Source organism: Chamaea fasciata, unplaced genomic scaffold (genome assembly GCF_029207755.1).
Source record: "Chamaea fasciata isolate MVZ Bird 193981 ecotype frontalis unplaced genomic scaffold, bChaFas1.0.hap1 SCAF_5, whole genome shotgun sequence".
NCBI classification, from domain to species: Eukaryota; Metazoa; Chordata; class Aves; order Passeriformes; family Sylviidae; genus Chamaea; species Chamaea fasciata.
The window spans coordinates 1,615,650-1,641,255 of NW_027094090.1; the positions used below are offsets into that span (position 1 = coordinate 1,615,650).

The window sequence follows — 25,606 nt, forward strand, 5'->3', positions numbered from 1 at the left end:
GTGGATTAAGGGCACTTAAAAACGTTAAAGGACGAGGAGCACAAGAAGGATGATCCCAATTAAACCCGGGAGGATCATTTTTCTCAATCCCGGCGCCGGGGAAAAATCACATTATCCACCGGCAGCACATGGAGTTAGTGCCACTCCTGATCCTAAAACCCCTCGGGGACTTTGGGATTTGCAGGGTGTGGGGACTTGACCCCAAACAACTTGGGATCGGGATTGGGGATCCGGAGCTCTTGTTGGAATTCTCTGTTAATTGCGCCGTTAATTGCCCTGGGCTGATCATTGGTTCATTCCTGCTCTTGCCTGGAGGACCCGCTGATCCGAAGTTTGGATGTTTTCCCAAAGGAATTTTTCCCCCAGCTGGAGAAAACTCCAAGGAGAAATTTTGGGGCAGCACTGCCCGCGTCCAACGCCTGGAATTTGGGATTTGCTCTCGGTGTAAAATTCGGAGAGCTGAGAAACGAAACCTGGAGGATCCAAGGCTCATCCCGCCCCCGTTTGGAATTTTGGGAAGGATCATTCCCATTACTGACCACTTCTCCCTTTGGCCCATCCATGCCCGGGGGCCCCTGGAGGCAGAGCTGGGATCTCCCTCTTTTCCCTGGTGGACCCTGGAGAGGAAAAGGAGAGAGTTCAGTCAGCACTTCCGGACATATCCCACATTCCTTCGGGATATTCCCCCCAAAAACCCAACCTGGGCATCAGCAGAAGACGCTCAGGTGCTCTCCAGGTGGGATTTTTTCACCTCCGGGATTTTTTTTCCCCCCCTCTGTCCCAACCCCTCGAAGCCATTCCCGGAGTTTTTCCTCCTCGAATTTAATTCCAGGAGAAGCCGAGGAGCAGCGTGGGTGGGAAAAGTGGCACCTCGCAGCCTCTCTTTAATCAGTGTCCATAAAATAAAAATAAAGCCATTTATTATCCCAGACGGGCTTTTCCTGGGCTGGAGAATAACATCAAAAATTCCAGTCTTTTTAAATATCCATGAGGGAATCATGTACTTTCGGCTCTCTCCTCCTCCTGTGATCCCTTTGATTTATTTTTCATGGCAAGGCGCAGCCCGGGGAGCGAGAGGAGGAAGGATAATTTTGTTTCCAGGGGCTGGAGGGGGATTTAATCCATATTTTATTGTTCTGGAAGGACCTTTTCCCACCTTCTTCCTACAACCACCCTTCAAAATTCCCTTTAAAGATCCCTGTCACACTTCCGGCATCTTTATTCGGTGACTCCAAGCTCTTATTTTTAAGGAAGATGCCGATTTCCAGAGGTTATTTTCCAGGATAAAATTCAGTTTCCATAAGGAAAATTAGCAGGGAGAAAATCCAAGTCTTTTTTGGGGGGAAAAAGGAAATATCTGGGAGTCGTTTTAAAGCGGATTTTGTGAGGAAGGAGATGATTACGGAGATTTGGTGCCACCAAAAAAAACCAAACCCAAATTATTGGGAATTGCTGGATGTGGGTTGAGTTCCTTGTTCATCCTTTCTGCTCTGCATCCCTCTGTTCTTGCCTTAAATCCCATTTTTTTTTTGGAATTCCACGGGATCACACTTTTTTTTTTGCCTTTCTGAAGAGCAGCCTCGTGTTCTGATCAACATCTCCCACTCAAGATAATGACTTAATGACTTAATTTAATTCAAACGTTAATTTTCACGTGGAATTTGCCCAAATCCCGTCAGTATTTGATCCTGACGGGGCGGATGTGGGGCAAAAGTTGTCAATGGATATCGGCTCGGGGGAAAAAAAAAGGAGGAAAATTCCGCCGGGATGAGGTGGAATTGAGATTTTTTTTTTTTTTTTAGTGACCCATCCGTGTCAGAATTCCTGCCAAAACCCGTCGGATAAGGAGATCCAGGAGAGCGGATCGGATGAGGTCCAGATTCATTCAGATTTTCCCAGAAAATCAGGAACTGTCCTCACTCCCATCCCCCAAAATCCAAATTACTGCCGTCGTTGTCAGGAATCAAGCAGGGTCTTAAAATTCCATAAAAATTTAAGGGTTTTTTTTAAATAAAAAATAATAAAAAAATAAATGGGATAAAATTCGGGTGGTTTTATTTTTTTTTTTTTTTTGGGTTATTTTATTCCAACTTTTCTTTTATTCTTGGATCTTTTGTAATTTTTTGCATTCTCTAATCCAAGCCCGAAACTCTCCCAGCAAAACCACGGAGGGGAATTTTCACTTCCAGCCCTTTTTTTTTTTTTTCTTTTTCCCTCCGCTTTGAAAAGTTCTTCATTTTTTGAAGCTGCCTCAAGAAAACTTCCAGGGCAGGGTGATCCTGCTCGCGGACGGAATTAACATCTCATTTCCCCGGGATTATTATTATTCTTATTTTTTCCCTCCCCTTTGCGTTTCTAAAGGTGGCCGGCGTGGCTGGAATGCAAAAATATCCATTAAAAAACGGGAGCTGGAGAGGCACCCGAGCCTCGGCATCCTGATCCCGGGATAATTAACGACTCCTCGTCCGGATCACCGGGAATTATTTCTCTCCGTGGAGAGGTCAGATCTCGGCCCCGCCGGGAGAGACGAAGGGAAAAAAAAAAAATCTCCGGAGGGAAACGAAGCGGGAGAAAATGGAAATTTGTGGATGGAGATCCCGCAGGAAGAGGGAATGTGGGAGAAAGCCGGGGAGGGCTGGGAGACGGGGACATGGGGACGCTTCAGGGGTCACGCCCGGGAGCCCAGGGGTGGATCCCGGCGGGATTCGGGATTTGTGGGGTTTAGGACCTGCTGGGATCCCTGTGGGATTCGGGATCTGTGGGATCCAGGGCCTTTTGGGATTCCTGTGGAATTCGGGATCTGTGGGATTCAGGACCTGCTGGGATCCCTGTGGGATTCAGGATCTGTGGGATTCAGGATCCGTGGGATTCAGGACCTGCTGGGATTCCTGTGGGATTCGGGATCTGTGGGATTCAGGATCTGCTGGGATCCCTGTGGGATTCGGGATCTGTGGGATTCAGGACCTGCTGGGATTCCTGTGGGATTCGGGATCCGTGGGATTCGGGGCCTTTTGGGATTCCTGTGGGATTCGGGATCTGTGGGATTCAGGGCCTTTTGGGATTCCTGTGGGATTCGGGATCTGTGGGATTCAGGGCCTTTTGGGATTCCTGTGGGGTTCAGGGTCTGTAGGATTCGAGACCTGTGGGATTCAGGATCTGTGGGATTCGGGATCTGTGGGATTCAAGACCTGCTGGGATTGAGGGCCTGTGGGATTCAGAATCTGTGGGATTCAGAGCCTATAGGGAATCCTGTAGGATTCAGGATGTGTGGGATTCCTGTGGGATCCAGGATCAGTGGGATTCAGGGCCTCTAGGGATTCCGGTAGGATTCAGGATCTGTAGGATTTGGGACCTGTAGGATTCGAGACCTGTGGGATTCAGGATCTGTGGGATTCCTGTGGGATTTGGGACCTTCTGAGATTCCTTTGGGATTCAGGATCTGTGGGATTCAGGACCTGCTGAGATTCCAGACCTGCTGGGATTTGGGATCTGCGGGATTCGGGATCTGTGGGATTCAGGACCTATAGGGATTCCTGTGAGATTCCGGATCTGTAGGATTTGGGACCTGTAGGATTTGAGACCTGTAGGATTCAGGATTTGTGGGATTTGGGATCTGTGGGATCCAGGACCTGCTGGGATCCCTGTGGGATTCAGGGTCTGTAGGATTCGAGACCTGTGGGATTCAGGATCTGTGGGATTCAGGATCTGTAGGATTTGGGACCTGGAGGATTTGAGACCTGTAGGATTCAGGATCTGTGGGATTCAGGATCTGTGGGATTCAGGACCTGTGGGATTCGGGACCTGTGGGATTCGGGATCTGTGGGATTCCTGTGGGATTCCTGTGGGATTCAGGGCCTGTGGGATTCAGGATCTGTGGGATTTGGGACCTGTTTGGATTCCTGTGGGATTCAGGACATGCTGAGATTCTGGACCTGCTGGGATTTGGGATCTGTGGGATTCAGGGATCTGTGGGATCCAGGATCAGTGGGATTCAGGGCCTGTGGGATTCAGGACCTGCTGGGATTTGGGATCTGTGGGATTCAGGACCTGCTGAGATTCAAGACCTGTGGGATTCCTGTGGGATCCAGGATCAGTGGGATTCCTGTGGGGTTCAAGACCTTCTGGGATTCAGGACCTTCTGGGATTCGGGATCTGTGGGATTCACGATCTGTGGGACTCAGAATCAGTGGGATGCCGGACCTTCTGGGATTCAGGACCTGCTGGGATTCGGGATCTGTGGGATTTGTGCTCACCTGTGGGCCGGGCTCGCCCTGTGGCCCCCGAGGTCCGGCCGCTCCGGCCCCTCCGGGCTTCCCCGGCCATCCCGGCTGTCCTTTGAATCCTCCCAGTCCAGGAACTCCCTTGGCTCCCTGGGAATCACAGGGGGTTCGTAGGGACGTAGGAAACGCCATCCAAACCCTTCCACGGCGCTGGGAACGCGGGAACGCCTTGCGCATTCCTTTGGCGTGGGAGTTCTGCTCTCCGCCTTTCCTCGTCCACAAGGTGCTCGGCGGATTTTCCGTCCAGTTATTCCCAAGAATTCCTAAATTCCCAACTCACCCAAACAGAACCCTTTCATTTGTAACCCTGGGAAAAACGAGGAAGGAGGAAGATTCCCAAACCTACAGATTTCCCACTCCACCCCTGAGCTTTCTCCCGGAGCTCCCGGAACAGAAAATATTCCCAGAAAACCAGCAGAAGGAAAAACCCGACACCCAGCGGCGGTGGAAAAACAAATTTTGCGGGAGAGGAGAAGCCCAGGAGAGGAAGGGAATGAGAATTTCCCGGGAATCCTCCAGCCAGAGGCTTCAGGAGGTGTTCGGCCATCAGGGAAGGAGGAACAGGTTTGTTGTCAATAAAATCCTTTAGGATCCCAAATCCGCTGGAGACTGGAATGCGGGAAAGGCTTGAGGGGCTGGAAAATGCCAAGGGATTTAATGGAATCTGCTGAGATTGGGGATTTTTTTTTTTTCCTGAAAAATTTACTGTTTTAACAGAAATCCTGAATTCTTTTCCCCCTATGGAAAACTACAAATTTAAGTGTGGGGTTTTTTAAGGAATAAAACAAGAAATTAAGGAATCCTGAATTATTTCCCCCTATGGAAAACTACAAATTTAGGTGCAAATTTTTTTTAAGGAATAAAGCAGGAAATGAAGGAATCCTGAATTTTTTTCCCCCTATGGAAAACTACAAATTTAGGTGCAATTTTTTTTTTAAGGAATAAAGCAGGAAATTAGGGAATCCTGAATTTTTTTCCCCCTATGGAAAAGTACAACTACAGGTGTGATTTTTTTTTTTTAAGGAATAAAGCAGGAAATGAAAGAATGCCGAGAAGGAGGATTGGTGTGGATTGATCCAGGTGGGAATTCCTCAGGGAGATGAGAACGGAACTCGGGATCAGCTTGGAGACATTTCCCATTCCCCAAGCCGAGGCGGCCACAGCCCGATCCACTTTTCCTACCCCAGACCATCCCAGGGATTTATCCCAGGGAATAAACTCTGCCAACGAATCCCAGCCCCTCTGGATGGCTTTTCCTCAAACTTTTCCCTGGCTCCTCCTGGGATTTCATCCACGGACAGAGGTGAGTTTAACGAGACCTCTCCCTCCTGCCCTTTTCCACCTGCATTCCCAACCCTAACGCTCCGGCCCCGTTGACCTTTCCCCTCTGGAAAGGGCACCGGTGATGTGGAAAATGTTCAATTCCCTTAATTCCGCCTGATGGATGTGGGGATTTATCCCTTGGAAACGGCAGCCTGGTCAGCACCAACCTTCTCTCCTTTCTCCCCAGGAATTCCCGAGGCGCCGTCCTTCCCTGAGGCTCCTGCTTCGCCCTGGAAGGAGCCAAGGTAAAATCATGGAAAAGCCGGGATTTTGGGGAACGAACTGGTTTTTTCCTTGGATTAGAGTTGTTTACTGAGTGTCACCTCAGTCTGGGCACTGGTGGTATTCCAGGAGCGGGAAAAATTCCCATTAAAATGGAGAAGAGCCTGTGGAGCATCAGGATTGGGGTGGGCGGACTCAGTCGAGGAGGTGAGGAAAGATCCCAATCCCAATATCCAAGAATCTTCACCCAATCCGTGCTGATTTATGGGAACAGATCCAGCAAAACCCAGTTTATGCCCTTTGGGAGAAACGAGCGTTTTCCAGAGGCGAAAACTTCTGGGAAAACTCTTGTGGGATGATGTTAAATGTCCCCTCCCAAACCATTCCATGATTCAGATCCTCACCTTTGGCCCACGTTGTCCATTCGATCCCGGAATTCCCGGTTTTCCAGGGCTGCCAGTTTCTCCCTGCGGATGGAAAAGCAGCGGAGGGGCTGTGAGGACAAAGAACCAACCCCCCCCCCTCCAAAAAAAACCATTGGAAAAACTCTGGAAAAGCAAGGAAAGGGATAATCCTTTCAGAGATGAAGTCTCCACCTCGGCCTAGAAAATTCAGATCGCTAAAAAATAACTAATAACGAACGAGACAAATTAACCAATTAACACCGACCCATAACCGAGATAATTGGAAATCCTCAAAACTGGGGGTTATCCCAAACTCCGAGCTCGCCTGGAGGGAAGTCGGTGGGAAATTCCCGAGACAATTTAACAATATCGATATTCCCAAACATCGATAACGGCGACGATAAAAATAATATTAATTAAAAATTATTACAGCCGCAATAACAACGACGACAACATCGGCTCCGTCACGGACAGCTCCCATTCCTCTTATCAAGCTTTCCAAACGCTCCATAAAAAGCCCATTAGGGCTCATTAGCGTTGTTTACTGATAAGGGACTAATGGTGCTGATAAGAGCCCGGCACGAATTTAGAACTGAGCCCAAGCCCGTTGCTAAGCCACGGATCAGGAGGGATTTGGGCTGGCTTTGGTTTAGTTTTTAACTCCAGATTATCCCAAAGTTCCCTGCAAAGCTTCCCAATCCGCGATTCCCTGATTTTCCTGGGCCTGCCAAGAGGGATTTTCCCACAGAAATGGGGTGGATTCCTCAGGATTCCACGGATCAGGAGGGATTTGGGCTGGGTTTGGTTTAGTTTTTAACTCCAGATTATCCCAAAGTTCCCTGCAAAGCTTCCCAATCCGCGATTCCCTGCTTTTCCTGGGCCTTCCAAGAGGGATTTTCCCACAGAAATGGGGTGGATTTTTTGGGATTCCACGCACGAAGCTTCCCTGGGAACGAGTGGGAAGCAGCTCTGGGAATGGGGCAGCTGGAGGGTGGAAACCCAGGCTTGGCTCACCTTGGCGCCTTTGGCTCCAGGAGCGCCGATCCGGCCTGGAAACCCTCTCAAACCCTGGGAGAAAAACAAACAAACAAACAAAACCGGAGAATCCACAGGGAATGAGGGCGGAGGAGGAATTCTGAAGGCGTTGGGAGCTTGTCCCAACCTTTATTTCCCAGGATCATGGAGCGGTTGAGGTCGGCAGGCGGAGAAGGTTTCTCCAACTCCCGATCCAAGCAGCGCCATCCAAAGCTGTCCCGCCACGTTCCCAGGGACTTTGGGGCATCTCCAAGGATGGAGATTTCCCGGGATCTCATCCAGGTCCTACCTTTGTCCCTTTCTGCCCGGTGTCACCGCTGCTCCCAGGGTCACCTTTCGCCCCCTGCGTGGGAAAAAGGGATAAAGGAGATGAATTTTCAGGAATTTTGGGGCAAAAATCCCATCCAGGTGCAGGAAGGTTTTTGGGAGCCTCCCTGCGGTGAGGGAGATGATCCCAGGAAAAGTGAGGTCCAGGAGGGATTTAGGGAAGGGTTCCTCGGTTTCCTGCTCTCCGTCGGGCAGGGAGAGACTTGGGATGTGAAGGGAATTGAAATTTGGGCTTTGGTAAGAAACAGAGGAAAACTCGGGCTGGGAAACGTGGGATAAGTGAGAGATTTTGGGATACGGACACGCTGGGAAATGGAGGAGGACAACCCCTAAAAACCAGGCCGTGATGTGCATTGGAGACTTTTCCAGGATTTGGGAAAGACCCTGAGGAAGGTCTTGAGGCCTTCAGGGGGTAGGAAGGGACAGGAATGTGGGATTCGGGAAGGCACAGACAGGAATGTGGGATCCAGGAATGTGGGATTCGGGAAGGCACAGACAGGAATGTGGGATCCAGGAATGTGGGATTTGGGAAGGAGCAGACAGGAATGTGGGATCCAGGAAGGCACAGACAGGAATGTGGGATCCAGGAATGTGGGATTTGGGAAGGCACAGACAGGAATGTGGGATCCAGGAAAGCACAGACAGGAATGTGGGATCCAGGAATGTGGGATTTGGGAAGGAGCAGAACCTTTTCCCGAACAATCCCAGACCCTTTCCTGCCACTCACCGGCTTCCCCTTCTGTCCCTGCAGGCCTCTGTCCCCTTTGGCTCCCTTGATCCCGTTCTTCCCATCCAGTCCTGCTGCACCCTGCCAGAAAGTTGGGAAAATTGGGAAAAATCCATTCCAGAGCCTGTTTTTTTTTTCAGGGAAGAGGGATGAGGACAATCCAGGATGGAAACCCGGCTGTAGGATCCCTCAGTCCGAGGTCAGAAGCAGCCCCAGGAGCAGCCCCGGGAGCTGAGGTGGGGATTTAGCTCCCATTCCTCACCTCAAATCCCACGGGATTGTGAACCCCTGGCGAACGAAAGCCGGGAAGGGATAAATTTGGAATTCCAGCTGGGGAAATGGTGGCAGCAAAAGGAGATTTGGATGGGGTTGGGAACGGGAACAGGGATTTAAGGAACGTGTGACCCGGGGGGCTGCGGGTTTATTATCCAATTTTTTTTGGGAATTTTTTGGCTTCTGGATCCACATCCAGCACTGGGACGTCTTTTCCTGGAGTCTCCCATTGTTGCTGGCAGCAAATGAAGCTGCTAAAATAAACCCCAAACATTTATTTTTTATTTTTAATTTTTAATTATTTTTTTTTTCCCAAGGTTGCCACGGTCTCCTCATCCCTCCCGGCCCAATCCTGATGGCATTTCCCAGCACCTGGATGCGAAGGAAAAATTGGATTTATCCCCACTCGAGCCCCTCAGCTCTCTCAGGGGAGAACGAATCGGCCCCTCGGGAGCTGAAGGAGCGGAATTCTCTGCTTGGAATTTTCTGCGGTCGTCGGGAGGAAACGAATTCATTAAAAATAAAATAAAGATTTAAAAAAAAAATCTGATTTGTGTGCCGGGGACTCCCTGGATCAGGGAAAAATCCGTGTCCCTCCATATCCCAGGCGCTATCAGGCACGAAAATCTCTTTATTGGTGGCTGTTTATTGACACAATCAATAGAAAATTCCATCTGGGGCTGTAAATAAGCCATAAAACCCCGGGAAAAATGGGAATGTCTCCGTTCGCTGGGACAGGCCGGAGGGTAATGAACCGTTTTGTGTGACGGTTCAATCCCACAAATCCGGGATACCTTCAAGTGCCCGGAGTTCTGCGGGATCTGGGAGCTGGGATCAGACCCGGGATGACTCAAAAAGCTTCTTTAGGTGCACTAAAAAAACCCCCCGACACTAATTAGAGCTCTCCTAATTAACTTTAACATTTCTCCTAATTATCCCAAATATCTCCAGCGCCGGGTTTTCCGTGTTTTCCCGTCCGTGCCCGACTCATCTTCCTGCTTTCCATGAGATCCTTCTCCGTCCTGAGAGAATCCCAAATGGTTTTAGGAAAAGTTTTAAACTCAGTTAAGGATGGGCCTAAGCCGGGCCGACTTAGTCCAGGCAACATAAATGAGATTTATTCATCTTATTATCGGGTTTTATCTCTCCGTAAGTGGTTTCCTGCTTACGCCGGGCCGGAGAGATTTTTGGAATGTGGATTTGGAAGGTTTAAAATGGGAAGAGGAAGGTGGTCACGGAGGTGACAGGGAAAAGATGGGATGGCAGGAATTAAAAGAGGAAAAGAAAAAACGCGAAGAAGCCAAATGGGAATTCGTTCCCTCGGATTATCCATCCCAGGGAAACCAAGGCCGGGCAACAAAACGGGAGCAAATTAAAATTTAAATGGCAATTTGGAGGCGATTAAGTGCGGGAATACTGGGAACCGGCTCCTTGGGGTCGGGATTGAAACCTGGCTGGGATTTAACCGCAGAGAGTTCTGAGTCACCGATCCTGTGACGCAGAGAACCCTCGGATGCTCCAGGCAAAAAATTCCTGCAGAGCTCCAGGAGGAGAAGCTGGGAAGGAGCAGGGACACCCTGGGAAAGGCTGGAATCCTTTGGGATGTTCCTCCCTCAAAGGCTGGAGCCGTTTGAAGCCTCACATCAAAAAAAAAAAAAAAAAAAAAGAGGATGAATTCCCCAAACTTCTCCTAAAAAGCTTTTTTTTTTTTTAATTATTTTTTTTTTCCCACCTCCCGGGCTCCTGCTCCTCAATATTTGATGGGGAATGATGCAAATGGAATCTCCGCCTCGGAGCTCCAGTTGTGGTTTTTAATCCCTTTTCCTTTCCCGGGTTTTGGAGGGATGGAGTCTGGTCAGGATTGTTTATGTAAGGGGGTTTTGAGCTCTTTCCCCCCCCCAAAAAATAATAATAATAAAAAAAGGTGTTTGGGGTGGGAATTGCCTGATTTAATTGGAAATTAAATTGGAAATTAAATTGGAAATTCCCCTTGGCAGGGGGTTTGGAATGAGAGGATCTGGAAGGGGATGAGCCTCAGCATTTCAGGATTATTGTGCGATCCCAGTTTTCCCGGGAAACTTAATATCCATAAAACCCCTGAAATTCCTGCTTAAAAACCATTCCCACTCCTGCTGAAGTCCGAGCCTGGTGCACTCCGGACTCCAGGGATTCAGAATCCCTGGGAAACCAAAGCAGGGAGCAAGAAATGGGGGGGGAAAGAATGTATTTAAAAAAAAAAATAATCAGAGTTTTGGGGGAGAATAACGGGTTAAGCCGCTGTTATTTCAAAAATATTTTAACGCACAATCTCAGGGAATAAAGAAGAGGAGCTGGAAGCTCGAATCCAAATGATCCAAACGATGAGTTAATGGGAATAACGGGCGGCAATTGGAACACAAAAGAGGGAAGCGAGGCAGGAGCAGCGAAATAAAAAGGGGGAGAAGAGCTTTTGGAAAAGAGGAGAAAAGGAGGAGGAGGAGGAGGTGCCCGGAATATCAAAACTGAAGTCAGGCGGATCCATTGAAATTCTCCCAGGAATAATTGCAGGGAGAAGACACAAATGGGAGCTTCCGCGGGTCAGAAAAACCGGGAGAGGAAATGGAGGAGCTGAAATCGCCGCCGGGGAGGTCGGCAGGAGCGGCAATCGCCGGCAATTTGTGGGAACAAAAGACGGGAAATGAAGGAAAATGAGGAGCGCGGGGGATTTACCTGAAAGATCTGGAGTTGGATCCAGGCGGGATGGGAGTTCTGTCCTCGGGAAAAGAGGATTTGGGGAATAACTCGGGGAAGGAATAAAAGTGGGAGCATTGAGGAGATAAAGTGGGACCTTAATTCCCAGCAGGATCTTCCCTCAGGTGCCTGGACGGATGGGAATGAGAATTCCCAAAATCTTCCAACAAAAGCAGTGCGAGGTGAACCTGGCAGAGGCTGGGAATTCCAGGTGGGACGAATCCCAGATTTTATCCTGGATCTCCCAGCTCGGATCCGGCTTTCTCTCGCGATTTTGGGAATGTGCTGAAGGTGACCAAATCCCAGCTCTGCCCCTCGCCAGCAGAATCCCAGGCTGTTCCCAGAAGGAAGATCTGCTCAGATTGGTGGATGGCAGGAGTTATTATCCCTAAAATCCAGGGCCGGGCAGGAATGCTGGGATCCCTTTGCGCTGAGCAGACTTTGCTCTGCTCCTGGATGGATTCACCCCGTGGGTTCAGGTGTTCCCCAGGAAACAATTCCATGAATATCCTCGATCCGACACCTCCCGCCGCTGATCCCGGGTCTTGTTCCGGCCTCCAGGCTTTGGCAAGGTGCTCGGAAGGTTGTTTATAATTCATAATTATTAATAATAACAATTAATAATGTCATTAAATCAGATGAGGGCCTTTTTCCTCAGGGAGCAATTCCCACTCCGGGAATTCCAGGCCTGGCAGTAATTCCGTGGCTGTGACCAGGAATCAACGGGGACTTCTTCCTTTGGACAACCTTGGAAATTTGGAGTTTGAGCCCTCAATTTAAGAGCTGGACTCGATGGTCCTGGTGGGTCTTTTCCAACTCCAAATATTCCACGATTCCCGTGATTCTGAGGATCTCTGGAGCTCGGAGACTTTTCCCTTTGGGGCGAATGCTCCAAAGGCATTAAAGTTTTTAAAGAAATGTATTTTTCTTGCGTTCCTCAATGCCAAATCATGGAATCCTGGAATGGTTTGGGTGGGAAGGGACTTTAAAAAGCTCATCCAGTTCCAATTCCCAAGGGCAGGGACGCTTCCCACTATCCCAGGCTGCTCCAAGCCCCGCCCAACCTGGCCCTGGACACTTCCAGGCATCCAGGCGCATCCATAATTTTCCTGGGAATTCTGTGCCAGGGCCTCTCTGTCCTCACAGAGAGGAATTTCTTCCATAATCCCAAACCTCTGGCTGTGATCCCACGCCGGTTTTCCAGCAAAACCTCTTGGAACACGGACTTTGGGGAGCGGCTCCGAGTTCCCAAGGCCTCTTCCCACCCCCTTTCCCACATTCCTGGGGCTTTGGATTGGAAAAGACAGGGAATTGTTTTCCCCACTCACGGCAGATCCCGGCGAGCTCGGCTCTCCTGGCTCCCCCTGCGAGGAAAACGGGGATGAGTGACCCTGGGAAAGAGCCGGGATCCCTCTGGAAACAGGGAATGCTGTAGGAATTCTGGGAAAAGGGGCGAGGAGAGCTTTTGAGGAGCTCCCTACAGCAACCCCGGGAATATCCCAAATATCCGGAAAACGACGGATTCCACCGGCTCTAAATGGAGCTTGGAGAACGTCTCTCTCCTCCCTCTGGGAATTTTGGCATTCCAGCCTGGAAAAGCTCCCAGAGCGCTCTGCTCCTTTAAAATCTTTAGGATTTTCCAGCTGCTCCCGCTTTTCCAGAGCCTCCGTCATTCCGATCAGCAATTTTGGGGAGGGAATGAGGGATTAGATTCCCATGGGAAAACCGGGGATGGGAATTTCCACCTCAGTGGAGCTCACCTTCTGTCCCGCGGGCCCTCTGCTCCCGAAAAGTCCCATCATTCCCTTGGATCCGGCTTCTCCTTTGATTCCCTAAAAATGCCAAATAAATTAAATAAATAAATGTTGAGCGCCCTCCCCTCTGGAATTTTTTTCCATGGAAATACTCATGGAGATAAGAAAGGTGACCAAAAGCAGCGTTTCCATATCGAAATTCCATCCCAGGGAAGAAAGCCAGCGGTGCCAGGAACCTCTGGGAATTCCTATGGAAAAGATTCCCTGCCCGGGAGTGGGGATTGAAGGGAAAAACAGGCAGGAAAGGGGGTTTGGATCCTCGGGATGAGGCAAAAAAATCCTGGAGAAGACCCCGCTGGGCTCACTGGGGCTGGAGATTCCACTCCCCAAAGGCATCCAGGTATTCCTCCAAGAGACGCTTGTGTGTTACTCCATGGAATATTTTATGGATTATTTTTTCACACGGGTTATTTTTTTCCGGGATATTTTCTGGAATTTTTTTTACATGGAGTTATTTTTTTCTGGAATATTCCATTTTGTTCGGATGGATTATTTTTAATAGGTTATTTTTTTAATGGAGTATTTTTGATGGAGCATTTTTATGGATTTTTTAAATGGATTATTTTTAGTGGATGATTTTTTATGGATTATTTTTAGTGGAGTATTTTTTATGGAGTATTTTTAATGGAGCATTTTTTAATGGAGTATTTTTAATGGATTATTTTTAACGGATTTTTTTAATGGAGTATTTTTTATGGATTATTTTTCATGGAGTATTTTTAATGGATTATTTTTAGTGGAATATTTTTATGGAGTATTTTTAATGGAGCGTTTTTTAATGGAGCATTTTTTATGGATTATTTTTTATGGATTTTTTTTTATGGAGTATTTTTTAATGGATTTTTTTAGTGGATTATTTTTAGTGGATTCTTTTTAGTGGATTATTTTTAGTGGAGTATTTTTGATGGAGTATTTTTTTATGGAGTATTTTTTAATGGAGTATTTTTAAATGAAGTATTTTTAATGGATTATTTTTTATGGATTATTTTTGGTGGAGTATTTTTAATGGAATTTTTTTAATGGATTATTTTTTATGGATTTTTAAAAATGGATTATTTTTAGTGGAGGATTTTTAATGGAATATTTTTAGTGGAGTATTTCTTATGGAGTATTTTTATTGGATTCTTTTTAATGGAGTATTTCAAACGGAGTATTATTTTTTTTTTTTTTGGAGTATTTTTCACCAGGGTCCAGTCGGACCAATAAAGTACATGGAATTTTATCCGACTTTAAAACACAGGAACTGGGAGAAACTCCAAGAGTTTCCTTCACTTCGGGGGGGCCTGAGCAGCGGGATCAGACAAAGGGCAGGATCTGCCTCTTCCCAAGGGACGTGCCCACCTTGGACCAATCAATTCCCACCTGGACCACAGCAGGATCCAGCTTCCGGTGGGAAATAACAGGAGCTGGATGTGTCATTTTGCTGCCGTAGGAGCTTCAATTTATTCAGCCCCGGGTCAGGCTGGCGAGGCCGAAGCCGTTTCCGTGAGATGGGAAATTGGGATGAGTAGGACACGGAGACGGGAGCGGTGACTCAGCCGGGAGTGGGAGAATTCCCTGATTCCTCCCGGGAAAACGAGGTTGGGACCTGGGATGAGCTCAGGAGGGAGAGGGAGGAGCTCAGCCACCACCCGGGGGACACCACAGGGACACGGGAGCCATCCAAGCCTTCCCGAGATCATTCCAGAGGCTCCGGAAGCAGCTCCCGCAGGGAGAGGGGGATGCGGGAAGGGAATGGTCGCTTTTCCCGGTGGGACACCTGCGGATTGGGATGTGTTGGGTGTCCCCAAGGCCCTGCCCAGCCCTCTCCTCTCCCTGCCCGTGCCAGAGGTTTCTGTTTTTCCAGCAGAAACCGGAGAATTCCAGGATGGTTTAGGATGGGAATGACTTTGAAGGTCACCCAGTTCCATCCCACCTTCCACCATCCCAGGTCGCTCCAAGCCTCGTCCAACCTGGCCTTGGACGCTTCCAGGGATCCAGGGGAGCCCGTAATTTTTTTGGGAATTCCGTTCACCCCCCCTCAGCCCCTTCCTCACAGGCTTTGGGAATTCCCCACCTTTTCTCCTACGGGTCCGTCCTCTCCCTTCTCGCCTTTGTCTCCATCAAAACCCGGCAGTCCCTGCTCGCCCTGGAAGGAAAAACCGGGAATTTGGTGGATTCGTGTTCTCCCGTCCCCCCTGGAAGGATCCAGCTTGGAAAAGTCCAACTCACGGGATCTCCTTTGGTGCCTTTGTAGCCCTGGGGTCCAAAAATAGTCGTGGATTCACCCTGGAGAAAGGAGAGACAGGGAAAGAAAGGGATCCACCGGGAGCTCATGGATCCCACCGGGAACGCAGCGATTAACAACGGCATTAATCGTTAGGGTTAATCAGCCTTAATTAAAAGCTGGATCATGAGCGGGCCTAGAAAACTCCAAATCCCGAGGTTTCCCAGGGAGCTCCTGTCCCTAAAAATATCCCTCGGGGGGGGGAGGGGGGGTGGGGTCGGGATTTCCCAGCTCTTCCCAGCCTTGGGAAGGGCAGGATAGGGAATGGAGCTGTCCATGGTGTCCCGGTTTATGGATGCGCTCGGAGCTGAGGAATGGGAGTGAGGTCACCGCCCAGAGGGAGAATCTGGGAGAGGCGACACCCCCGAAGTGTCATCCCTGGGAGCCACAGGGACACAGGAACCCCGTGGAATCTGTCCCGAGATTCCAAGGCTGCTCCCAGGAATGTCTCCGCTCTGCTTGCGCCTCCAAAGGGATGAGGCACCTTCCGGTGGGCGCAGCCCTGTTCCCTCCGGGGAAAATTCCCTTCGCTCCACTCCCTTCCGTGCAAATATTCCTGGATCTGGGTGATTCTGCCCCGCTGGGGTTTCGCCAACCCCACGGCCGTCAATATTCCCAAAAATCCCGCGGTTTTTTTGGGGGGCTCTGTCCATCCCATCACCACAGGACCCTGCCCCAATTCTGGCCTCAGGCACACTCCTGCTTCCCAGCTCTCCAACGGGATGGGGCTCAACAAATTTTCCGGGAATAAAAGGGAGACTAAAAACCCCTGCAGCTCAGTGTTTAATCCGACCCTGGGATCCATGGAGCTATCCCCGCGCCGATCCAGGGAGAACGAGACGGGAAATGAAGCCGCAAATCAGGCGGAACAAACCCCGAGCCAATTTCCCCCCCCCCCCCCCCTCCCGCTCTCGTTTTATCTCCTTATCTTTTTCCTTCGGAAAAACAAACCCGCATCCCACATTCCTTCGGGCTCGGGGAGGGGGGAAAGAGTTCCGAGGTCTCCTCACGAAGCAAATTAAGAATGGATTGGCCTCCGGGGCGAGTTCTTTTCCAGAGGAGCCTCCTCGGAGACAAATGGGCCCTTAATCACCGAATATTTCGTGACTCGAAGGCATCAGCACCACGGAGCTTTTTTTTCTCTCTCTCTCTCTCTTTTTTCTTTTTTCTTCTCCGAACCTCATTTTCCAAACCAGCCGGGAAAGGGACTTTGAACAAAACGCGCCGGGCACGAGTTCAGCGGTTTTCTGAGCATTTTTCCAGGAGCATTTTGAGGAGTTATTTATTTTTATTTTTTTTTTTTCCCATTAGCTGTCGGCGGCCAGCTCGGGCTGGTGGAAATTACGGTTGGGGATTTTTTTGTCTGTTTGTTTTATTTTGTTTCATTTATTTTATTTTTTTTTACTTTTTTTTTTGGTTTTTTTGGGGGGTCAGCTGCTCATTCCGCAAAAATTCAGGGGGAGTTTTCTCCCCCAATTCAGGATTTTTATGCCCCAGCAAATCGTTCCCAAAATTACCTTTTTTTTTTCCCCCTTTTTTTTTTTCTTTTTTTTTCCCGTGCTTCGTAGGGTCCCTTCAAATCCATCCCACAAACTCAGCTCCCAAGAGAATCCAGGGGTTGTCTCCTCTTAATTTCATGGGCGCAACAAGGAGAGGATGGAGCCGGGCTTTTCTTGGAGCCACACAGCGAATGGAAAAACCCCCCCAAAAAATCTGGAATGTCCTTACCCGTTCTCCCTTTGCTCCCAGAAGTCCCCGATCACCCTAAAAACAGGGAAAGAAGGAAAAAAAAAAAGGTGAATTGTTCCCTTTTTATTCCCTCTTGTGCTGCTCAGGCCATTGATTCCCACTCCAAGGCACTAAAACCTCCCGGAGCTGGGAGTCAGATCCTCTGGAAAACCCTCAGCTCGCCATGAAACGTTGTGGGAAACCCAAATTTACGGCGCCGGCAATGAATAAAACCCCGCAGGGCCGAGGCGGAATTCCTGCTGGATTTCCCATCCCGATGGGATTCAGCATCTCCATCCTGCAGGGGTGGGGCGGGGCATCCTGAAAAGGAAGGATTTCCCACATTTCGCCCTCAAATCTTTTAATGGAATCCGGATGGAATAGGAGCTGGAGTGCAGAGCACGTGACGCTGATCCAGGGGCTCCCCAGTCCGTTCCCAGCAGATCTTTGGGATGATTCCCAAAGGCTGATCCAGGGGCTCTCCCAGACCATTCCCGGCAGATCTTTGGGATTATTCCCAAAGGTTGATCCAGGGGCTCTCCCAGTGCATTCCCAGCAGATCTTTGGGATTATTCCCAAAGGCTGATCCAGGGGCTCTCCCAGACCATTCCCAGGAGATCTTTGGGATTATTCCCAAAGGTTGATCCAGGGGCTCTCCGAGACCATTCCCAGCATATCTTTGGGATGATTCCCAAAGGCTGATCCAGAGGCTCTCCCAGTGCATTCCCAGGAGATCTTTGGGATTATTCCCAAAGGCTGATCCAGGGGCTCTCCCAGACCATTCCCAGCAATTCCTGGGATTATTCCCAAAGGTTGATCCAGGGGCTCTCCCAGTGCATTCCCTGCAGATCTTTGGGATTATTCCCAAAGGCTGATCCAGAGGCTCTCCCAGACCATTCCCAGGAGATCTTTGGGATTATTCCCAAAGGCTGATCCAGAGGCTCTCCCAGACCATTCCCAGGAGATCTTTGGGATTATTCCCAAAGGCTGATCCAGAGGCTCTCCCAGACCATTCCCAGCAATTCCCAAAGGTTTAAAAATGGGAATAACACTTTTAAACCAGTGGGAAAAAAACACACTGCCCACAACACCAGGGGAATAGTGTGGAGAAGATAAGAGTTGTAGATAAGATAGGAGTTGCAGATAAGATAAAAATTGTAGATAAAAGTTGTAGATAAGGTAAGAGCTGTAGATAAAAGTTGTAAGTAAGATAAGAATTGTACCTAAGATGGGAGTTGCAGGTAAGATAAAATTGTAGATAAAATTTGTAGATAAGAGTTATAGATAAAAGTTGTAAATAAGGTAAGATAAGAGTTGCAGATAAGATAAAAATTGTAGATAAAAGTTGTAGATAAGGTAAGAGTTGCAGATAAAAGTTGTAGATAAGAATTGTACATGAGATAAGAGCTGCAGATAAGACTAGTAGATAAGATAGGAGTTGTAGATAAGATCAAAATTGTAGATTAAAGTTGTAGATAAGAAAAGAGTTGCAGGTAAAAGTCGTAAACAAGATAGGAATTGTAGGTAAGATAAGAGTTGCAGATAAGGCTTGTAGATAAGATAAGAACTGTAGATAAGATCAGCTCTTACTCTTTGGCCTTTCACTCCCGGGAAGCCTTTGGGACCCTGGAAAAAAAACACATTAAAAACTACGTGAGGATCCACCACAACAGGAGGAAAGTGGGGAATCCGGGAAATCTGGGAAGGAGCAGCCTCCATCCAAAGGCAGAGCTGCTCCCAGGGACGGGAAAAACCTCTGGAAGCACCAGCACGGGAGCTCCCACTTCAATCCTCCGTCCACCTCTCCCGGCAGGTGGATCAATTCGGCCAAATTCCCTCGTTTGGAGGATCCCACCGGGATTTTTTGGACCCTCGGCATCAAGGAAAAGCCGGGTTGCTCCAAGAGGTTCCTCCAAGGTGGAGGTGGATCCCTGCTGGGGATCTCCAGATCCCTGGGAGGCCAAGCCATTTTCCATTTGGAAAAACCATCGTGGTCACCCCTGTTGGCTGAATTCCCAGGAATTTGCAGGAAGATGGGAATTTCCATCTGCAGGGACACCTTCCACTATCCCAGGCTGCTCCAAGCCTCATCCAGCCTGGCCTTGGGCACTTCCAGGGATGGGGCAGCCGTAATTTTTCTGGGAATTCTGTGCCAGGGCCTCTCCCCCATCACAGGGAATTGGGAATTTCTTCCCAATTTCCCATGTTTCCCTGCCCTATTCCAGTCTAAAACCATTCCCCCATTTCCTATTGCTCTGTGTCCTTATTTAAAAAAAAATCCTCTTCCTTTCATTCCATGAAAAAAAACAGCCTAATAAATAATAATTAATAAATGATAATTACTAAATGACAATCAACAAATATTAAAATAATCAATAATCAATAATCAATAATCAATAATTAATAATTAATAATAAAAATTAATGAGTTTATCCGAATTCCAGCTGTCATTTGTGTCTCTCCCTACTCCAGGGGGAACAAGAGCCTGAAATTCCTGTCCTAAAATTCCTGAATTTCCTGAAATTCCTGAAATTCCCGAAATTTCCGCAGACCTGACAACAGCAGGGAGGGTCTGACGTTCCAGGACGGCTTCCAAACCTTGGGATGAGCCACCCAAATGCACAAGGACGGGAAGGAATTCACAGGATTCCCATTGGAATTCGGGGTCCCAAATCTCTATTTCCCACCGGGAGAATCCCGTTTTATTTATTTCCAAACCTTGGGATGAGCCACCCAAACGGACAAGGACGGGAAGGAATTCACAGCATTCCCATTGGAATTCGGGGTCCCAAATCTCTATTTCCCACCGGGAGAATCCCGTTTTATTTATTTCCAAACCTTGGGATGAGCCACTCAAACGGACAAGGACGGGAAGGAATTCACAGCATTCCCAGTCCCTCATCCCGCTGGAATTCGGGTTCCCAAATCTCTATTTCCCACCGGAAGAATCCCGTTTTATTTCTCCCACAGCTCACGGTGGGGTTTTTTTCCGCCCCTGGATCCGTGTTTTTTTCCGGGATATCGGAAGACTCACCATCATTCCAGGGGGACCCCGCATTCCCACGATGCCCTCGTCGCCCTGGGGGATGCAGAGGGGCAGGGATAGCAACAACAGCGGATCCCAAAGCCACCAACCGTCCCGCTGGGAACGCTGGGAACGGGGCAGGCGGAATTCCCCGTCTCCAGAGGACTTCTCCAACCTCTTCATCCCTCCATCAGGATTAAGCGCTGGGAATTCTTATGGATTGGGATGAGCTGGAGGCTCCATGGAGGCCTTTTATGACCTCCTCCAGCTGACCCTACGGCCTTTAAACCCGGGGAATTGTCCAAATCCCAAAAAAAATGAGGCCAGATTTTCTTCTCCCATATGAAGCCAAGGCAACCCGAGATCCCGGGATTCAGATTTGTGCCGGAGCCGGAAGAGCAGGAACGTCATCCCGTCATTTCCTGTGGATAACGGAGCTCCAGCCAGGTTTACCCGCAGCTGTTGACATTTTCCAGGGAGCGTTTTTTGCCTCGGGGGCCCCGTCCAAAAGCAGGCGGGGAGTTTTTTCCCCCGATGGATTGGGCCGCAAAATCCCGATTTATTTGTGGGAGCGGCGAATTTAAATGCGGCCTCCGATTCCAAGCCCGTCCTTGCCGGAAGGAGACCAAAACTTCTCGGGGATGGGTGGAAAATGGGAATTTTTGCTGCCTGAAACCCTTCAGGGAATTTCTGGCCCGGGTGGGAGCGAGGTGATGGATGAAGCTGCCTCCAAAGGAGGCTGCGGGAATCTGAGCTTGGAATTGTTTGGGATGGACCTACCCGAGGGCCGGGGAATCCACGGGGACCTCTCGGGCCGGTGGCTCCGATGCCGACTTCTCCCTGGAAAGGAGAGAATTCCAGAGGCGCCGCTCGGGGCAGGGAGACCCCGCCACACAATTCCTGATTAGCCCGGCCAGGATTGAAGGCCCAGGAAGACTCGGGAGACTCAATTCCATGGATTTTCTGCTGTTCTCCCTCTGGAGGGTGCTCCAGGAACCATGGAAGGAAGGGCGTGAGTGTGGAATGGGATCAGGGATGAGGAGCCAGGGATGTGTCCCGTTCCCATCCCAGGATTTTTACTTTCCCGGGAGGGTGGCACCGACCTTGCTGCCTTTGGGTCCAGGTGTCCCAGGAATTCCCTGCAGGACAAGGAGGACAAAACGGAAAGATTCGCTTTGGAAGTTCAACATTCCCAACGGATCGAAGTCCATCCGGCCCGGATCCCTCATCCACCCCTCCCAAAAGGGCACAGGGAATTATGCACAAATCCACCTCTTTTCCTGGAGATCCCGACGGTCCCACGGGCCCAGGAAATCCGCTCCGGCCTCTCCGGCCACGTTCCCCCTGGAAAAAAAAAAACCCTTCAAGAGGAGAACACACAGAGGGTGGGAAATTTCCCTGATTTCCCTGATCCGGACAAAAGTGGATCACTGGTGATCCCGGTGTTCCCTGCACTGGCAGGAATTTCCTCATGGAGAGGGTGCTCCGGCGTTGGAAGGGGCTGCCCAGGGAGGTTTGGAGTTCCCATCCCTGAGGTTGTCCAAGGAATTCCTGGATTCGGACTCCAAGACCTCGGAGGGCTTTCCCAACCTCAGCGATCCTGGGATTCCTCCCTCTGTTCCCAGGGATTAATGATCCCAAAATTCCAGCTGCCATTCTATGGCCACACCATTAAATTCCCAGGAAGAACAACTGCCTGGGAGCTCCACTCTTTTCCTTTGGAACCTGAGGATCATCCCATCGTTCCAGCCATTCCCGGTACCTTTCCTTTCCCAACCGGGATTTGTTCCCACTTCCCTGCCTGCATCCAGGCTCAGGGAGACCTGGAATTGCGGGGGTTTGGGCACGGACAGTTCAGTCACTGTGGTCACCTCGAGGGTGACTCCCCATGGAGTCTCCTCACCTTCTGTCCCGGAATTCCGGGCACACCTGGAGCACCTGCGTCCCCCTGGGATCCGGGAGTGCCGGCGTTGCCGCGGATTCCTTGGATGCCCTGAGCTCCTGGAGGTCCCGGGGCCCCTGGCTCGCCCTGGGGAAGGGAATCACAAGGATTTTGGGATGCTGGGTTGGATTTTCCCGGAGAAAGTCTCCTCCAATTCCCATGACCAGCGCGCGGAATTTTGGACACCGCTCCCAGTCCCGATCCATGAGGAGATCCAAGGGCTGGAGAAATCGTCACCTGAACTTTGGGATGTCTTTCCTTCCCAAGTTTTGGTGACAAAAGGGCTTTTCCACGGCTAGACAAGGACAGATCCTCCAGCTCCTGACCTGTGGTGAGTCCACACATCCCAGGGATCCCTGGAACCCGTTCCTGCCGAGCCCACAATTCCCTGGATTTCTTTTTTCTTTTCCCAGCCTGAGGGTGTCCCTGCTGATTGCAGAGAGGTCACCCCACACCATTCCATGATTCCGTCTTTCGGAGGACACAGAGAATTCCCTCTATCCCAAATCCTTCTCCTGCCTTTCCGGGATGATTTTCTGCTCCACATCCAGCAGGGGAAAACCAGGATGACAAAGAGGAAAAACCCAAGGAAAAAAAAAAATAAATCCAAGCGAGATCCAACCTTACCTTAAATCCAGGTGGCCCCGTCTGGCCAATGGGACCTCTGAACCCAATTCCTGGTTCTCCCTGTGGAAAGAAAAGTCGGGAAAAAAATCAGGAATTCTCCTTCCAGTGTCAACCCAGCACAGGGAGAGTTTGGTTCGTGCTGCTCCATGGAGATCCAGCTGAAATCCCACAGAGCTGATCCCATTCCAAAGGTTCCTATGGAGCCCTTATCTCCTCTGGATGATCTGAGCTGGAGAGATAAAGCTGCTGGGAATCAGCTTTGGGAAAGAGGGAGCTGGAATATTCCCGGGAATGCTGTCCAAGGACTCTGGGTAAGACACATTCCCTGGAAATTCTGTGCCAGGACCCTGGGATGATTCCCAAAGGCTGATCCAGGGGCTCCCCAGTCCATTCCCAGCAGATCTTTGGGATTATTCCCAAAGGCTGATCCAGGAACTCCCCAGACCATTCCCAGGAGATCTTTGGGATTATTCCCAAAGGCTGATCCAGGGACTCTCCCAGTCCATTCCCAGGAGATCTTTGGGATTATTCCCAAAGGCTGATCCAGGGACTCTCCCCAGTCCATTCCCAGCAGATCTTTGGGATGATTCCCAAAGGCTGATCCAGGGGCTCCCCAGTCCATTCCCAGCAGATCTTTGGGATTACTCCCAAAGGCTGATCCAGGGACTCTCCCAGACCATTCCCAGCAGATCTTTGGGATTATTCCCAAAGGCTGATCCAGGGGCTCTCCCAGACCATTCCCAGCAGATCTTTGGGATTATTCCCAAAGGCTGATCCAGGAACTCCCCAGTCCATTCCCAGCAGATCTTTGGGATTATTCCCAAAGGCTGATCCAGGGACTCTCCCAGACCATTCCCAGGAGATCTTTGGGATTATTCCCAAAGGCTGATCCAGGGGCTCTCCCAGTCCATTCCCAGGAGATCTTTGGGATTATTCCCAAAGGCTGATCCAGGGACTCTCCCAGACCATTCCCAGGAGATCTTTGGGATTATTCCCAAAGGCTGATCCAAGTGCTCTCCCAGTCCATTCCCAGCAGATCTTTGGGATTATTCCCAAAGGCTGACCCAGGGGCATACTCATACTTGGGAATACTCATTCCCAAGGTGTCCTGTCCGTGTGATCCTCCTGGAATTTCCCCCTGGTCCCCAGCCAGGCCTCAGGAGGTGACCTGGACACCGATCCCGAGGTGGGATCCGGGAAAAAGGAGGAAAAGTCGCCCCTGGCCGGCGCCAGCTTCGTCCTTTACCTTTTGACCTTCTTCCCCTCGGTCTCCTTTGGCGCCCTGGGGGATAAAGAGAGGATTCCCAGGTCATGGAATTGTCACCCCTGAGCAAGAGATTTCCAGGGATTCTCCGCCTGGAATGTGAGGGGGGAAAGAAATACCCCGGGAAAACGCCCCAATTCCAAGGAATTCAGCGATGGGATGAGAGGGGACATCGAACCTTCTCAGGTCGTTGTCCGGGTGAGTGACATCGATCCCGACTCTCAGCTATTGGGGGGTTTTTGCATTACATAAAAACGGAGTTTTTACATTAATTTTAATGCAATCGCTTTAAAATCATTAATTCAGATTTTTCAAACACCGAAAGAATTAATTTAATTTAATTTAATTTAGTTTAATTTAATTTAATTTAATTTAATTTCTTTGGTATCAGGCACTGTTCTGTCCCCTCCTGGGAGTTTTGGTTTCTCCACACTAAATAATTCTGATGAAGATATTTGTGCCTAATTATTAATCATTATCATTAATAAATTATCATTAATATAATAATTATTAATAGTAATTATTAATATAATTATTAATATAATTATCAACACAATTATTAATAATATAATATAACAATTATTATTAATAACGAATTGTTACATCAATATTTTGGGTTTGCCACCATTAATGCGCAGATGTGGAATTCCTTGGATTTCATCCATTGACACTCCAGGGTTGGGATTGGATCCAGCCCCTCCCCAGGCTGCTCCCGGAGGAGATTCCCGAAAAAAAACTTTGGAGCTGATTCCAGCACTCACCTTCTCTCCAGGTTCTCCCATGTCCCCGGGCTGTCCCTGCAAGACAAAATTCCCTTTCCAGCCGCTTCTCTTCCCTCCTTTTCTCCCAGGATTCCGTCCAAAATCCCCCACGGGATTCCGCCTTTCTCCTGAAATTCCGTGTCCCGCCGCACTGGATCTGCCAGCTGCTCCCTACGAATTCCCACTGCCCAAAGGAGGTTTTTTGTGGCATTTTTTCCCCATCCTCGTGCCAAGGCTGGATTTTCCTTGCCCATTCCGTCTTTTCCTTCTCTTATCCAGCGGAAAATGAACACTGGGAACCGCCCCCCTTGGATTTCTGGCGCCATAGAACAAAATAATTCCATCTTTTAGGCTGGAGAATTCCTCAAAAATCACTAAATCCGACCTTGAAATTTCCTCCTGAGCGCGGCAGATGAGTGGAAAAAACTGCTGGAATTTTGGGAAAAAAACCCCCAGGAAGGTTTGGCGGGGGGGGGAAAGGTGGGAATGTGCCAATCCCAGTTTCCTTTGGAGCTGATTGTTCCCTCTGCAATTCCCAACTGCCTTTCCATTTCCAGACCCTCTCAGCACACGGAATTTTGGTTTCAAAGGATCGGGCTGGAAAACCCCTTTTTCCGGCTGGAAAATTCCCTACCTTTTCTCCTTTGTCTCCACGGGCTCCAGGAGCTCCCATTTCTCCCTGGAAAACAATGAATCCCCCCCCAAAAATCAATCCCAAAAAATTCATTATTCCAAGGAATTTTCCCTTCCCTCTTTGCAGCAGGCGGGTGCTGCCCTCATCCCTGCTCCAGTTTTTTTGGCAAATATCCATGGAGGAATCCCTGATTTCCCGTGTTCACATTCCCACAGTGGATGGGA

At 49.3% G+C, this 25,606-nt stretch overlaps 1 protein-coding gene across 1 annotated transcript in view; it reads right to left on the reverse strand.

Annotated features, from left to right (window-relative positions):
- The window catches only part of LOC136289162 (collagen alpha-1(VII) chain-like), a 111,857-nt gene that overhangs the window by 11,610 nt on the left and 74,641 nt on the right, over positions 1 to 25,606 (reverse strand). The window contains exons 56-77 of the mRNA XM_066182650.1: positions 25,383 to 25,427; positions 24,749 to 24,784; positions 23,970 to 24,005; positions 22,724 to 22,783; positions 22,058 to 22,183; positions 21,427 to 21,498; positions 21,258 to 21,293; positions 20,935 to 20,994; positions 20,164 to 20,208; positions 18,720 to 18,755; positions 17,130 to 17,165; positions 15,347 to 15,403; positions 15,192 to 15,263; positions 13,082 to 13,153; positions 12,650 to 12,685; positions 8,319 to 8,399; positions 7,554 to 7,607; positions 7,244 to 7,297; positions 6,230 to 6,292; positions 5,771 to 5,833; positions 4,254 to 4,370; positions 536 to 617 (exon numbers count right to left, since the gene is read on the reverse strand). Of these exons, the coding sequence (XP_066038747.1) occupies positions 536 to 617; positions 4,254 to 4,370; positions 5,771 to 5,833; positions 6,230 to 6,292; positions 7,244 to 7,297; positions 7,554 to 7,607; positions 8,319 to 8,399; positions 12,650 to 12,685; positions 13,082 to 13,153; positions 15,192 to 15,263; positions 15,347 to 15,403; positions 17,130 to 17,165; positions 18,720 to 18,755; positions 20,164 to 20,208; positions 20,935 to 20,994; positions 21,258 to 21,293; positions 21,427 to 21,498; positions 22,058 to 22,183; positions 22,724 to 22,783; positions 23,970 to 24,005; positions 24,749 to 24,784; positions 25,383 to 25,427 (1,339 nt within the window). The remainder of the gene's footprint in view (positions 1 to 535; positions 618 to 4,253; positions 4,371 to 5,770; positions 5,834 to 6,229; positions 6,293 to 7,243; positions 7,298 to 7,553; positions 7,608 to 8,318; positions 8,400 to 12,649; positions 12,686 to 13,081; positions 13,154 to 15,191; positions 15,264 to 15,346; positions 15,404 to 17,129; positions 17,166 to 18,719; positions 18,756 to 20,163; positions 20,209 to 20,934; positions 20,995 to 21,257; positions 21,294 to 21,426; positions 21,499 to 22,057; positions 22,184 to 22,723; positions 22,784 to 23,969; positions 24,006 to 24,748; positions 24,785 to 25,382; positions 25,428 to 25,606) is intronic.